General features: G+C 37.3%; 3 protein-coding genes across 3 annotated transcripts; 1 reads left to right on the plus strand and 2 right to left on the minus strand.

Annotated features, from left to right (window-relative positions):
• Positions 1-72: 72 nt before the first annotated feature.
• SUS3 (sucrose synthase 3) lies at positions 73-5943 on the minus strand. Its single transcript, XM_086655559.1, has 15 exons — positions 5405-5943; positions 5165-5297; positions 4896-5047; positions 3955-4147; positions 3435-3553; positions 3103-3319; positions 2934-3029; positions 2643-2816; positions 2428-2544; positions 2175-2341; positions 1804-2028; positions 1346-1667; positions 1010-1254; positions 743-881; positions 73-321 (listed from the first exon to the last, which is right to left on the minus strand). Exons 1-15 carry the CDS (start codon positions 5500-5502, stop codon positions 271-273), a joined length of 2448 nt encoding a protein of 815 aa, XP_086511685.1. The 5' UTR covers positions 5503-5943; the 3' UTR covers positions 73-270.
• Positions 5944-8518: 2575 nt separating this feature from the next.
• LOC147569113 (large ribosomal subunit protein eL19y-like) lies at positions 8519-10675 on the minus strand. Its single transcript, XM_086655562.1, has 5 exons — positions 10374-10675; positions 9655-9777; positions 9116-9429; positions 8877-8929; positions 8519-8753 (listed from the first exon to the last, which is right to left on the minus strand). The coding sequence occupies exons 1-5, from the start codon at positions 10483-10485 to the stop codon at positions 8726-8728; spliced, it is 630 nt and encodes a 209-aa protein (XP_086511688.1). The 5' UTR covers positions 10486-10675; the 3' UTR covers positions 8519-8725.
• Positions 10676-12710: 2035 nt separating this feature from the next.
• Positions 12711-13767, plus strand: LOC147569114 (glycine-rich protein). The gene has a single exon (XM_086655566.1). It carries the CDS (start codon positions 12953-12955, stop codon positions 13553-13555), a length of 603 nt encoding a protein of 200 aa, XP_086511692.1. The 5' UTR covers positions 12711-12952; the 3' UTR covers positions 13556-13767.
• Positions 13768-15369: the final 1602 nt, after the last annotated feature.

The following is a 15369-nucleotide window of genomic DNA, read 5'->3' on the forward strand; positions in this document are numbered from 1 at the left end:
TTTATTCATTATGTGCCTCCACACTTTCTCAATGTACTTTTGCCTTCTCAAGAGAAAACTAATACACAAATAGATAAAACCAGTTAGTTTACTATATCTTGGAACCATACAATATAATCACTAAAAACTTCAAACCACTCCTACAATTATATAAGTTTTTTTAGTACACGTCGTTAAAAGTTCGTGGAAGTTACTCTTTATTTTCTTTCACTAACATGCATAAATAACCATGACTGATCATGGAACTCCCAGAGTGCAAAGATATCTATCTCAATGACCATCAACAACAGGTGCTGCATCTGCCAGTGGAACAGAGTTTGCCTGAAAAACGAAAATCATTAGTAAGATTAGTATACTGTGATTCATTCAACCATCACTTAATCACCGAACGTATACTTCGTACGAATAGTCCATGAACAGAAGAATATCCCGTGACCAATATGTATCTATGATTCTCCACTCATCACCCATTCGCTTTTAGGTGGGCATCCATAAACTTAATATGGTACCAGTAAGCCACACACACGTGATAGACCCAAAACAAAAGTCACACGCGCTCTATGTCACTCGATATTACGTGTTAAGAGTCAAATGCCGCGACTGAGATTGGGTGTTAGAATAGAACCATATAGACCAAGTAATTCATAACCAATTAAATAATATCCAGGACTTCTTCACTCATTAGAAATTAGTTTTGAGTTTGGTATTTTATAAGTATTGAGTAGCAAGTAGAAGTACTCACAAGTTCGCGGAACTTTAGAATGTAAAACATCTCAAGATATCGTCGAGTCTCACGCCTCTCAAGCTTCGAGACGTACTTCCAGAAGCCATAAACCCCAGCTAGTGTCATTAGCCTCTCTGAATATATCGTCCACGTATACCTACAAAATGCAAGTTAGTGTTATACTAATTGGTTCGTAACAATCATATATATAATAATATATATATATATATATATATATATATATATATATATATTCGCTTTCGTAGGGACAACAATTAGGCAGACCTTTCGTAAATTCGTTGCAGGCCAGCAGCAGAGATCGTATCCCAGTGGGTAGGATCCTTTTTGCACTGTTCGAAAAAGTCGGCCATGAGTTCACCAGCGTGGTTAGGGTGGTACGGATCAACGTGGAAACCTGATATACCATGTTCGATTATCTCAGCTGGACCTCCATGGGACGTGGCAAAAGTTGGAAGTCCACAAGTCATAGCTTCCACAACTGTCAGCCCGAATGCTTCATAGAAAGCCGGCTACAATAAGAGATTAAAGTCTTATTACAACAGTAATGATATATATACATGGTAAGTTTGCATCTGTGACCGAGTAGAGGACATAATATACCTGAACAAAAGCACCTCTTGTGTCAGCAATGTAGCGGTAAAGCTCACCATTTCGGGCTCGATTCATTTGGGCTGAAATCCATCGGAATTGCCCGTCCAAGTTGTACTTCTTTATAAGACTATGCATCTTCTCTATCTCGACAATTTCTTCTCTATCGTTAGATTTGTCAACATTGTTTGAACCAGCAACAACAACAAGGTTTACCAATTCCCTGAGTCTAGTGCTCTTAGCATACCACTCCACTAGTCCTGCTATGTTTTTCACTCGATCGAGCCTCGCCATAGAAAAGATTATTGGCTTTGACCGATCACTCAAATTACCTCTGTTAACAAAACAACATATTGGAAGGTGAACCTAATGAAATGCATAGTAGACCTCGCACTTAACGTCATGGAGACGTATAATAGAATCAACGTAATGAAAAAATGCAAGAAGAAAAGCAATTCAAAAGTACTTACATGTGTTCATCATTCTGATCTGGGTCATATAATAGCTTCTCGATCGAATCATGTAGATAAGTGAGTCGTTTGTCCTTTTCCGAGTAAGGGAAGTATATCTCCATATCTGCCCCAGGAGAAACAATGTTGAATTTGGGATCGAAAACATCAATGCCATGAACAACTCTGTACAGCCCTGGAAGAGTGAATGCTGTGTGGCTCTCATACTGTCCAACGGTGTTTTTACTGAGGGAGAAAAAAAGGGCCCGGCATATATCATACTCACAAACAACATCAAGAGAGAGAGAGAGAGAGAGAGAGAGAGAGAGAGAGAGAGAGAGAGAGAGAGAGAGAGAGAGTTTCGGATGTTAAAGGTGTAAATTAATGACTACCTTCCAGCAATCTCTTGATATGTACTAGTGATTATAAAATCGGCGTTGTTCATCGCAATTACATCAGCAGTAAACTGACACGAAAAGTGGTACTTCTCGTCAAATTTTCTCCAATATATGTCGGAGTCGGGATATTTCGTCTTCTCTAATGCATGTGCGATGTTGCACTGAGCACAGAATGTAAAATTTGTAAGTAAAGTATAGTTGGGTATATAATACGACTAAACACCGGACAAGAAAAATCATGTCGAACCTGTGTTATTCCTAGCTTATATGATAACAAAGACGCGACAAGATTTCCATCGCTATAGTTGCCAATAATTAGGTCTGGAACTCCCTGCAACTCAGCTGCAATATCATTTGCCGCATCCTAAAAAGATTTATAACCGATAAGAAACATTGTAAGAATATGTAGAAACAAAATGCAGCAAATTAGATTAACTTCGGAAATACTGATAATCAGATTACCTGAGCAAAAGTTTCTAGATAAGGCCAAACATCAAACCGTGATATCCATTGGCGAAGAATTCCCTTTTCGGTTCTGAAAGGCACTCGCAGAATATGTGTATGTTGTGTCCCCGTGATTCTTTCTAAACGTTGGTTGCAAGTCGTTCCTTTCGACTCGGGTATTAGACGGGTAACCTTAGGTCAATAATTTTATGAGCATAAGATATAAACCCAAGAACGCAAATAAACCAAATTTTTTCTAAAAGAGGAATAAACAGGAACCTCAATAATGTCACAAAAGAATGTACTTACAATTAGAATTCTAGGTGTAAAATTGAGTCCTTGCTGTTTAATTCTCAAAAGCATTTCATTTTCCAGTGCACGAACTTGATCCAAAATATATACGATCTAGGGATATAAAGTACAAGACAAGGTTATTTAGCGAAACCAAACTAAAAACCTGAACAGAAAAAACCAATACCTGACCACCCGTATCTGGCAGACCGAGAACATTTGCTTGGCCAAAGTATCCATGCGGAGATACGATAACGACATTAAACACCATGGGCACCCTTCCAAGGAATTTCTCTAAAGTCGAAGGATCGGGAGCCTGAAGGATATCTAGTAGAAGATGTACCATCTCCGATACACGACTAGCAGTATTACCCCAACCTCTCTCGAGACCCATTTCTTGGAATCTGCACACATTGAAAACGAACACCTAGTTACTTTAGGTTCTTGACGAGTGCGGTTTTGCGAAAAGAACTTGTAATATATTAGAAGATATCACATGACATAGGTCAAACTGCTTACTTATATTCGAAATCAGAGTATGGTGATTCGGGTGAAAGCTTAGAAAGATACTCCTCTGCCTTAGCTAAAGAAGACTGAAGCCTGGGTACACTATTTATACGGTCATTGAGCATCATCACCTGTCAAATATTTCCCTCTAAATCAGTAAGAGCTGCTAAAGAGATACAATTTTTTTTCCATACAAATAAACAGAAAATGTATATTCAAGAATCGAAATTTCGTAAGGTGAGAAAAATAAATAATGCTAAATAAGATAGAAAATATATACTCTTGATCATAACCGACAATACCAACAACGATGGAAACAACAACAACAAGTCTACATAACCCGCATCTTTGGACTCCCACTTGGACCGTCTGTGAGAGAAACAAGAATTTCTCTATCCACGTGACTGAACACGTGAGAGGAGAGAGAAACCCTTGTTTCTCTGACAGAGGGTTCAAGGGGGAGTCCAAGAAGGCGGGTTGAGTATACTTTTTGATATTAATAAAGAAAAAAAGTAAAGCGTAAAATCCTTACGTGACCCTTATACTTATGTGCTCGAAGAAAATCAAGCAAAGGCTCCAAACAGTCCTTATTCCGGAACATAATCGATGAGAGGTGCCGATTGAGGAACTGAACCCCATTCCCAATTGACGATGATCGATTTGCTTTAGGAAAATTAGCATTAAATGGTTCAAAATCGAGCTCCAGTACAAATTCATGATTAGACCTGATTTAATCAGAAAATAATTTAACCAAATTAGAAATGCTACTAGATCAATAATAGGTACTGAACCTAAACTCGAATAGAATCTCATTAAACTAAACTAAGAAGTTAGAACCACTAGAATAAAAACCGGAAATTGGAGAAACTAAAAATACAGACTTTGGATCTGAATTGATTCAAGACAGACTTTAGAAATTTCTTTCTAACCCTGATGTGTGACTCATCAGAAGGGCAGGTTGATTTTGGGTTCATTTGAGTCAGATGATTCAGATCGAAAGACAAGTCAGATTCAGACAAGAAAAAGACCACCTTAGAAGTTAGAACTACTACATTTTTTTTCGAGAAATTGACTACATTGTCGTTACAAGGCATTGATACATCGCGAAGATGTGATATCGATGACAACCTAAGTTAAACGAAGAAATGAAAGAGGCCTAAAGCCGACAAATTTATTACATAATATACTTATAATAACCCAAGTTCAATATTTCTGGATTTATACTTCCACGGAATCAAACCTAGGACCTTTCCGTTGAAGAGAAATGCACTAACCAACTAGAAATGAGTAATCAACTGGGCTACTAGTTGTTGGGAGAACTACTACATTAAAGTGGGAAACTAAACACGAATTCTAAATTGAGCCAGAAAAATAGAGAACCACTTCATCATTACAGAACCAAAACAAAATTAGAACCACTAATAAAACTAAGAAAAGGGAAAAGTGATTTGTGGTGGTAAAAAAAGAACTCACTGGCCATCAACAAGTTCTTCTTTGAAACGAAGGTATTCAGAAACAGTCAATTGTTCAACAGAAAGTTCATCAACATTAACACGAACATATTCCCAAACACCAGGTCTTGGTCGAACTGCTATCGCCACAAATGGTGGCAAAACTATTGCTTCCTACAACCCACAAAAAACAATCAAACCTTCTAGTTTTCACAAACTAGAACAAGAAAACCCCAGGAAACAAAAATTACTTAACTCTGTTTTGAGTGGGAAGGAAAAAGATTGAATTACCTGTGTAGTTTTGAGAACTTCACTAAAAGGACCATCAATAAGCATTTTCCCACCTTTATTTTCTCCAATTATGTTTGTTAATTCATCTATTATATGATGAGGTTGTAAAATCCCTTTCCCTTGAGCAACATATCTTCAAAACAAAAAAAACAGAGGTTTCTGTAAATGGGATTTGGGGGGAATTTAGTTAGAGAGAGAGAAAGTTGTAAGTGAATGAAGAAGAAAAATATATATACGGACCTGGAGAGGAGAGACATGAGTTCGTTACGATGAGCAAAGAGTGTCTCTTCAACTCTTTCTCTCATACTTGGAATACGCTGGTACTTAGGGTTTGACATAATAATAATTTATAGGTAGGTAGCTTCAATTTTAATGGTGATTCAAGAAAATATGGAGTAAATAAGTGACCACTAGTTCAAGATTTCAAGGTAGACGACTAGAGAGATAGAGAGGGGTAGCTTAAGCAGGTGACACACATATATATATATATACTATAGGGAAAAGCTCAAAACCGCCATTATCGTGTCACAATTGAGAGAGAGAATTGATCATGAATTTCAATTGGTGGCAAATGGGGGTTTTGAGAAACGGTGGGACTTGTAGTTCTAGAGAGAGAAAGTAAATAAACAGGTGTTGGTGTACCATTTTCACAGCGAGTGAAGCGAAAAATCATAAACAAGCGGAAACAGAAGAGGACAAAGTGAACCCTACATTATTATTATCCAAACAGTGCGGGTCCCACAATCTCGTGCTGGATTTTAACACACAAGGTCCGTGTTGGATTTTAAGCAAGCAATGACTGCCACGTTTTATTCACTTTAACTGATTCGATTCCTGTCGAGGTTACGTGGTGAATACCAAAAATATCTTGGATCATTTCAGTTTGGTCCTCTAAATATGACCAACTCAACAAAAGGATCCTATATAGATGTAATAACATGATTGCCGCCTAATTTAAACTTTTATAAAAACGGACCTAAAACTCAACTAAACTATGACCTAAGGTCCAATTACGTTATTTATACCTTAATAATTCAAGTTTAATAAAGGGTTATTTCCCTAATGGCCCCCTACTTTGTGACCAGCTTCCCGCCTGGCCCCCTACTTTACGAAAAATACCCATATGGCCCCCTATTTCCGTTAACTTTAACTTTCCGTCACTCTCTCTCCTCCATCTCTTTTTCTCTCTCTGCCATGTCACGCCACATCATCTGTTACGCCAGTTCATCACCTTCTCTGGCCGGCCGGCGACCTTCAAACTAAAAAAAAAAAACTTTTTTTTTTTTCTTTCTCTCCTCTCTCTCTCTCTAAGAACTCCGGCGAAGGAACCCTTCGCCGGAGTTCGTCTGTGCTCTGTTCTCACGAACAGACGAACTCCGGCGAAGGGTTCCTTCGCCGGAGTTCTTAGAGAGAGCGAGAGAGGAGAGAAAGAAAAAAAAAATATTTAGTTTGAAGGTCGCCGGCCGGAAATTTGGCCGGCCGGCGACCTTGCCGAAGAAGGTGATGAAGTGGCGTAACAGATGATGTGGCGTGACATGGTAGAGAGAGAAAAAGAGATGGAGGAGAGAGAGTGACGGAAAGTTAAAGTTAATGGAAATAGGGGGTCATATGGGTATTTCTCGTAAAGTAGGGGGCCAGGCGAGAAGCTGGTCACAAAGTAGGGGGCCATTAGAGAAATAACCCTTTAATAAATCATAGACCTCCGAAAACTCGAACTTCAAGATTTTGGAGTTTATGTCAAAATTTTGGTAAATTTTTGTTTCACTTAGATAGTTTTGTCTTTATGGTATTTCTCTGAATCTATTTCATTTTTTAATGGGTTATTTCCCATAAGGCCCCCAACTTTGTGAACAACTTCCTGCCTGGCCCCCTACTTTAGCAATAATTCTCGTATAGCCTCCTTTCTCCGTTATATTTAACTTTCCGTTACTCTCTCTCCTCCATCTCATTTCTTCTCGCTGCCAAGTCACCTATCACGCCACATCATCATCTTCTCCGGCAGGTGTCGCCGGCCGGCCAAATTTTCGGTCTACGACCTTCAAATTTTTTTTTTATTCTCTCTCTCTAAAAAAAATTTTATCCGGCGAAGGGGGTAACAGAGAAAGAATAAAAAAAAATGAAGGTGGCCGGCCTGGAGAGGAGAGAGAGGAGATAATTTTTTTTTTTTTAGAGAGAAAGAATAAAAAAAAAATGAAGGTGGCCGGCCGGTCACCGACTCCTGCCGGAGAAGATGATGATGTGGCGTGATAGGTGACTTGGCAGAGAGAGGAAATGAGATGGAGGAGAGAGAGTAACAGAAAGTTAAAGATAACGGAAAAAGAGGCCCATACGAAAATTATTGCTAAAGTAGGTGGTCAGGCAGGAAGCTGGACACAAAGTTGGGAGCCATTTGAGAAATAACCCTTCTTTAATTTGTTTGTTCTTTTCACTCTTTTTTTCCTCCACCCGTAGTTAAGTCAGCCAGCAGAGAGAGTTCGTCCTTTGGCCCCTTTGGCACCACCACCGTCATTATCATTATCATTATCATTATCATCATTTCCCACCCTCACCACTTTTTGGCCTGCCATGTTGTTTGCCTTCCATCATCATCTATGATCATTATAAATTTATTATCCCTTGCCGTCACCACCATAATCATCTCCATCACCTAGCCATGTTTGAATTAGCATTTCAAGTCTCGAGGTTTTAAACTATGTCACTGGCAAAGGGTGGCTGAACCTTGATGAAAGAAACACCACATACAGTCTCTCCCATCAAACTTTAAACCATTCCAAAGGCACCACATTTAGTCTCTCGCCAATAAGGACATTTTGTAAAACACCATCGGTAGAGTGTAGACCATGTCATTCCAGAGAATATTGTGTTGATAACTGTGTATAGAAAAAAGTCTTTCGGGTTGCTAGCAATGCACCAGTCTCTCCCACTGCTAGCAATATTTTCTGCCATGGTACTTCCTGGATTTGGTTTTGAAACATTTCTCTGGAAAAGAGTGTTGGATCCCCTATTAGGGGCATCATATTTCATACCTCACCATTGTCATTACAAAAATTATTAGAGAACAAGTTTTAGGAAACAAGAAAAGTTTATGATACACGACGCCTTTTTAGTGAAAAGATAGAACTCTGCAGTGAACGCTAAACAATGGCGATTTGGCCAGTTGGAGGGCTGGCTGCTATTGTGAAAAACATTGCATTAGGTCAATAAGTTCAAGTCTCACAAAGTTTTATGCTTACCAAACCTTTGGTAGAGTTAGTTTGTTATTTGCAGAAACATTAAAAACATAATAATAATAATAATAATAATAATAATAATAATAATAATAATAATAATAATAATCATTTAAAACATAAAAGAGAAACAAAATGTAACTTGAAATAGTTAAACTTCCAAAGATTTAAGAATCCTTTTTACTCAAACAGTATGAATTAACAAAAGAACATGACAAAAGGTTTTAAGAAAGCTAATCCCTAACAATACCAAAAAAACACTTCTACATACCATAAGATATATAGATTTGCATAAAGTAATCCAAATTGCTTACTTTCTTATCATTCTAGTCTCTCATTTCTTGGCTTTCTTAGGTGCGGCCCTACAAGATAAAAGTAAAATCTATCAGACTAACAATCTTCAACGAAGACAAAGTTTCCAACGAACTTAGATAATAATTAGAAAATAGAAATATTGATTGATAATCTAAACTTTAGAATCTTACTCTGCAGCTGGTTTGGGTGCAGCAGCAGCTACTGGTGCATGTTCAACAGGTCCCTGCCAAAACATTGAGTAAAGATGAGAATCTACGAGCCGAAAGTTAAGGTACAATAAGAAATTCAGCATGTCAAATGTTTGTAACCCTAAAAGTACAAGTACTCGAAGTAGAAATTCTATGAACTAGGTTAGACAAATCATTCCTCGAGAAATAGAAATATATATGAAATGGTAGAATTGTCTTACCTGTGCAAACCTTTCTTCCCTTCGGGCGTGCTTCCTTTCCCTGCTTGCCTTGTTCTTGGCCCTCTTAGCCTCGAACTGGTCACTTATTGTCTTCTCTCTAGCCTTCTCGGCCTTTGACTTGTGGATACTTTCCATCAACACTCTCTTGTTCTTGAAAACATTACCCTTAACCTTCATGTACATGTCATGGTACATATGCCTGTCAATCTTCTTTGATTCTCGGTACTTACGAAGTAAACGCCTGAGAACTCGCATCCTTCTCATCCAGAGGATCTTGGTGGGCAACCTTGCCTCTCTGGTACCCTTACGTTTACCTGAAAACATTATTAAAATAAATTTAAAGTTAGGCCTGAATGATTAGAATGCTATACAAAAGTAGGAGTAAAATTGGTCAAGAGCCAGGGCAAAGTCACGAGATTTTAAGTAGAGGCAGATTGTGACAAAATTGCAGTTTAAATTGCTGCCAGCATTTCGAAAAGGCCGATATCTTAATCCATTGCATATTTTGGTACGGCACGAGAAGGTCATATGAAACATACCATAGCCAGAGTGTCTTCCCTTTCTCTTTGCCTCCTTCATACGTCTTGCCCTTGACCTAGAGTGGATCTTCTGTGGTTTTCGGATAATGAAACCATCTTTCACAAGCTTCCTTATGTTTTGCCCTGTACTCAACAATTGACAAGACTTAAGTTCTGAACATCACCGAACAGAAATGAGATACAAATCAACTTTCTTTCACGTGTAGATTAACATCATTCCCAATAGCAACGGTAAACGTCAAATTACGATAAATGCTTGGAAACACGAATAATACAAAAAAGATGCATATATAATACTTCAGTTTATAACACTTGCCCATCAAACATTTATCTTTTTCCTAGCTTGATATCACTCTTGTATGTTACTTCGATTCAAATACATTAGTAATGGATCTTGATCAAATGGATGTAAAAACTGAGGGTAAGTTTCGAACTTTTTCAACAAAGTTCTGTGATGATGAGCTGATTTTCATACAATAAACATAAGAATAAGAATACCCTTTTATTGAATATGTAGCAAATACTAAACTTGTAAAAGACGATTCATTTGGGTTTTCTAATCAAATACATAACCAAATTTCATGGAGGAAATAATGATTCAGTGAGAAATGAGATTCATATAAGAACCAATCAATGAAAACAGTGATACAAGTTAAAACCCTAGAAGTTCAGATAAGAAATATAGCATGAAAAGATTAGAGAGAGAAAAAGGAACGTACTGGAGTTGGCGTCCTGGATTGCGTTGGTTTCATTGGGGTCAAGCCAAACCTTGCCTTTTCCACAGTCCATAACGCTGGCGGCGAGCCGCTTCTGAAACTTGAGGGATACCATTTCTCTTCTCTCGCCCTCTCTGCGGTTCTGTGGTGAAATAGAGAAACGAAAAGAAGAAGAAGGAAGCTCTTATATCAATATATGCACTCTTAGGGTTAGGGTTTCCCTAAGGATCGTGAAATTTGATCTTCTAAGGTAACAAAATGGGCCTTAGAATTTTTAAGGCCTAAGCATGTGGAACGCGAGATCTAGGTCAAGGCCCAACTAAGCATCATTTTAAGTAAAAACTTAAAGTGAAGTGTTAAGGGCACACACGATTCATCGATGAAGTCACTACCCAAGTTCACATTTTTAAATCTACATACTTTTCTTTTTATGTGGATTCGACGAGTCATTACATTTAATATGATATATAGGTTTATCACGCATAAGTACACGGTTCGATTGTGAATGACCTGAATCATTTGGATCAAAACAAAACCCCATGTGGTATGAATGAGATAAAAATAGGCAGACTAATATCTGATTCAAGTCAACTCTAACCTCAAATCTTCCACCTTAATATAAAGAAGAAAAGTCGGATAGAATTAAGGGTGCATATCCTTCATAGTGTTAAATTTTTCGAAGTTTGGACAAAGTTTATGCTAGATAGGTCTAGAAGGTGTGGCCGTCTTCCCACCTGACTTATACTCTGCGTTGAGTTTTTTAACTAAAGACTTCAATAGCTTAGTTGGTAAGGCAAAAGGTTAAATTTTTCCAAATATAAATGTGAACTAGCACTATGATAGGGGGTGTATAGAAATTGAAAATTTTCGTGAACCCTTAATATAAGTTCAGCCCGCCCATACTCACATTCCTAACTCCGCCTTTGGTAACTTCACATCAATTTTTTCAATGCGCTTTTGGACGTAGTTTAGGATGATAGTTCTGTCATTTCGCATTCAAAGGCCACAGGGTTCCAGTCGACGGAGAAGACCAAAGTGTGTTTGTAAACACAACTAGTGACAATGTAAGAATGCTGAAGATATCTCCTAACTTTGGTAATATCATTTCGCATTTAAATTACCAGATCCAACAACTTTCTAAACTGTTTCTAAACATCGGCAATATATTATGTGTGTATTATATAAATATGTATGTATTAGTAAATGAGTTATTTCCTTTTCGGCCCCCTACTTTGTGACAAACTTCCTTCTTGGCCCCTTATTTTTCATAAATTCAAATTTGACTCCCTATTTTCAAGTAAATGTCGTAACTACCCTTCCTAATTTCAAAATAAAAATATCAAAAAATATTTAAAAAAATATTAAAAAAAAAAAAAAAAAACTTTTCGGGTAGTTATGACATTTATTGGAAAATAGGTGAGATAGAAATATCTCTTTTTTTAATATTTTATTTTGAAATTTAGAAGGGTAGTTATGACATTTACTTAAAAATATGAACTAAATTTGAATTTATGAAAAAATAGGGGGCCAAAAAGGAAGCTAGTCACAAAGTAGGGGGCCAAAAAGGAAATAACTCAATAATAAATATATTGCCTTATTGGTGTTGGCGGTATACCCATAAGGGAGAGAAAGATCGAGAAAATGATGAGTCTTAAAGTCACAAATGTACCTTCCTTGATGGAACAAGTAGTGCAGCGTCAGTGATACAAATACATCAGTAATTCAACTATACTCGAACCAACAATTTTATTGTTGTCCGAGGCTGATGTAAACAACTTTTTTTGTAGTTGAAGTGAGGCTAATGTAAACTTGAGTCATGCCTTTATGCCTCTTGATTTTGGCAGAGCCAGGTTTTCAACTAAACAAATTTATTCTTATAACCCCATACAGATGTAGAGAGAGTTTTCTAAGGGAGTGGAGCATGCGTTAGTGTCGCTTCCTTCGTAAGAAGGAGAAAGAGAGTTCAAGATACTTGGGAAGAAGGCGATGGTGGTGGTGGTCGTCGGACAAGTTCATTTATTTTGTTTATTGCGTTTTTAACCTTCTTGGTAACTGTAAAATTCGTTGTGGTACTTTCAGTTGAAGAGGAAGGCGTGCTCTAAGTAGGGGGACGTTTTCCCGTTAGAGGCAATGATTTTTACCTAAGACTTGGCCAAAAGGAAGAAGATGGGCATTGCTTCTATTTATTTGCGAGCTTGTATTTAGCGAGCTTGTCTTTAATTTAAAGAAAACAGCTTTGCCTAGAAGAGTAGGGGCGTGCTCTAAGTAGATGGACCAAGCCCAGATTAAATCACGAACCATTAAAGGCCCAAATAGAGGCATAGCCGAAAGAACAAATCAGCACCAAACAACGCCTAAACAAAGGGAAGATACAAAGGTAACGTGTCAACTTTAATTTCTCCCTCGTCTAACCTCTAAAATTCTCACAAGAAAAACGAAATTCCAGTCTTCTTCTTCTTCTTCTTCTTCTTCTTCGTTCCAATTTCACCCGATCTAAATTTCTTCCTTCCGTTTTTCCTCTCAATTCAGATCCATCTTTGATCAATTATTCCAAATTGGTTTCTAGGGTTTCACTCGTAGTTATGGAGATCATCGCAACTGCCGACGCTGTTACATTAGCAACTGCACAAAATTTAGGGTTTTCAAAATTCATTCTTAATCGCCACAATTATACTTCAAGTAATCAAGTCTCTGTTTTATCTGATACCCATTCAAGAATTTTCGCTGGAATTTCCCCCGTCGATTCAGTTGCCCCACCGACAATCAGGCAAAATTTATACAGGTCCGTTCCTCGAACTTTTACGAGGAAGAAGAGACGTACGAGAAGAAGATCTCTTACTGGTGGTGATTCTGAAGACGGTGAAGATGATGGGTTTTTCGGGGACGGTGGTGATGATGGTCCATTCGGCGGTTCTGGTGGTGGTGGTTCTGGGGGCGGGGGCGGGGGCGGCGGCGGCGGCGATGGAAAGGGGTGGAATTTTGGTGGATCGAATTGGGAAGAAGAATCATCATCATTCTCGAATCGTGATCCAGCTTTTGATTTCGTATATGAGGTATTAAGTTGGATTGTTCTTTCTAATTGTATTCATTTTGCATTTAAGAAAGTTGTGAGAATTGCTTCTGTTAGTTCAATTGGTGATCCTTCTAGAGAGAAGGTTCCGATGAGATTGGTTCCGGTTTGCTGAATTCCGCCATTACTGCAACAAATTTGAGAGGAGAATTTGGAACAATTTCTTCCCCAATTTGGGGAATTCATTCATTTACCTTTCTTCTCATGTAAATATGTATATAATTTGATTTCTGAAATCAATAACTTGATCATCAACAGTGTAAATTTCAACCAATTGGATGATTTTATTTACTAATTTTCATATAAAAATTGTTTCTTGAACTGAAATTGGGTAGGTAATGTTAGATTTAGTTTCTCTAATGGCAATTGGGTTTAATGATGGAACTTCATAAGTTCATTTCCATAATTTGCACTTGGTTCATATGGTTGGGGATTCTGCTGAAATATAAAATGAGACATTTTGCTTTCTTAGAGCAGGCTAGGCCTCTCTAGTTAAGCTGGGTGCCATTGCCCAGGATGCCCTAGCGATTGGCACATAAGGGATCTACATTCAATTGTTCTCTTGAGACATGGTCGAAGGGCACTTTCATAGTGCTTCTTACATAGCATGCTTTCTCCTGACTCTGAGTGTCTGTGGCCTCATAGTGCGCAAGGTCTTCCAAAATCGAGATTGGGTGATATAACGCAAGGTCTTCCAAAATCGAGATTGGGTGATATAACGCAAGGTCTTCCAAAAGTGGAACAAGTGTTAGAAGTGCGCTCGATTGATTAGATTAGAAAATTCGTGTCTAGGACGAAATTCTTGTTTCGATATTAGTGAACAGAATTTGATGAAATGATACGATGATGAAAAAGGGGAATTAACAAGGGAGGGTGCTAATGTAGCTCAGTTTTCTTTGGATCCCTCTTATGTCCTACATATAACTCTGCATCCGAACCTTGATGGCTTCTTAGGATGACTTTGAAGAACTTAATACGGCTTTTAAGGGTCTAAGTGTCCTACTTCTGGCCGTATTCTTGTGATGCATCAGTTTCATCAGATGAATGTAATCACTCTAGCAGTTCTTTTGAGAAGAAAAATAAGTGGTGATCAAGACATTAAAATTATCTACCACTAGTTAAGTGATATTTATATGGAAAAGTCTGACAAAAAAAAGGTGCATGCTAAACAACCCAAATTCCATTACCTCAAATTGGTTGGGGCTTGTGTTACCATATTAAACTAGTATCAAACTCACTACCAGAAATTCAACGGTGCCAACTACCAAAGAGTTAATTCAGAAAAAAAAAAAAAAAAAAAAAATTTGGATTTTTGTTTGTGGTTCCTCAAAATCAATAGTAAGGGGTGTTTCTTTCTAGAAAAAATGAGTGAAAACCCCAAAAATCTAGACCCTAATAAGAAAAAAACCCACTAAAAAATAATAATGTCAAAAAAACCCATTTTTTGAACATTTTGAAATATATGTAATTATGTTGTTAACAAGACAACATATTTTTTTCATAATTCCATTTTTACCCTTATATGTTGACAACATATATCATTGTGTTGTTATAAAATGTTGACAATATCTATAATAATGTCCCGACTTATTATAAAATGTTGGCGTCATATATAATGTTCTTAACAACATATATAATGTATTAGTCAAAATATTATTTGTTCGTTAACGGATTTGTTAAATTCAAAGGATAATATGCATAACATTTTAATTTTTGTAAAGGACAAATAAATAAATGCTTTAGTCTTTATATTTATGTCGAAGGCAAAACAAAAAATGCCGAAACCATTTATTTTTTCACAAGACAAATCGAAAAATGTTGTAGCCAAAATGTTTGTGTTAGTTTGTCTATGTAAAATGCAAAAGAAAAAATGCGAAATATTTTGGCAAAACAATGTCTAAGCAAGAACGAATTTGTTCAAAAATTTAC

Source organism: Eschscholzia californica, unplaced genomic scaffold, assembly GCF_041429995.1.
Source record: "Eschscholzia californica isolate CP2 unplaced genomic scaffold, dmEscCali1.0.p SCAF_1, whole genome shotgun sequence".
Classification (NCBI taxonomy): domain Eukaryota; kingdom Viridiplantae; phylum Streptophyta; class Magnoliopsida; order Ranunculales; family Papaveraceae; genus Eschscholzia; species Eschscholzia californica.

Excerpts from the sequence above, each read along its gene's own strand:
- SUS3 (XM_086655559.1), bottom strand. The coding sequence starts at position 5,502 with ATGTCAAACCCTAAGTACCAGCGTATTCCAAGTATGAGAGAAAGAGTT. Across the intron at positions 5,048-5,164 it reads AAGTTCTCAAAACTACACAG|GAAGCAATAGTTTTGCCACC; the intron begins GTAATTCAATCT and ends TGTGGGTTGTAG. Across the intron at positions 2,545-2,642 it reads ATCTAGAAACTTTTGCTCAG|GATGCGGCAAATGATATTGC; the intron begins GTAATCTGATTA and ends AAATCTTTTTAG.
- LOC147569113 (XM_086655562.1), bottom strand. The coding sequence starts at position 10,485 with ATGGTATCCCTCAAGTTTCAGAAGCGGCTCGCCGCCAGCGTTATGGAC. Across the intron at positions 9,430-9,654 it reads GGGAAGACACTCTGGCTATG|GTAAACGTAAGGGTACCAGA; the intron begins GTATGTTTCATA and ends TAATGTTTTCAG. Across the intron at positions 8,930-9,115 it reads GGGAAGAAAGGTTTGCACAG|GGACCTGTTGAACATGCACC; the intron begins GTAAGACAATTC and ends ATGTTTTGGCAG.
- LOC147569114 (XM_086655566.1), top strand. The coding sequence starts at position 12,953 with ATGGAGATCATCGCAACTGCCGACGCTGTTACATTAGCAACTGCACAA.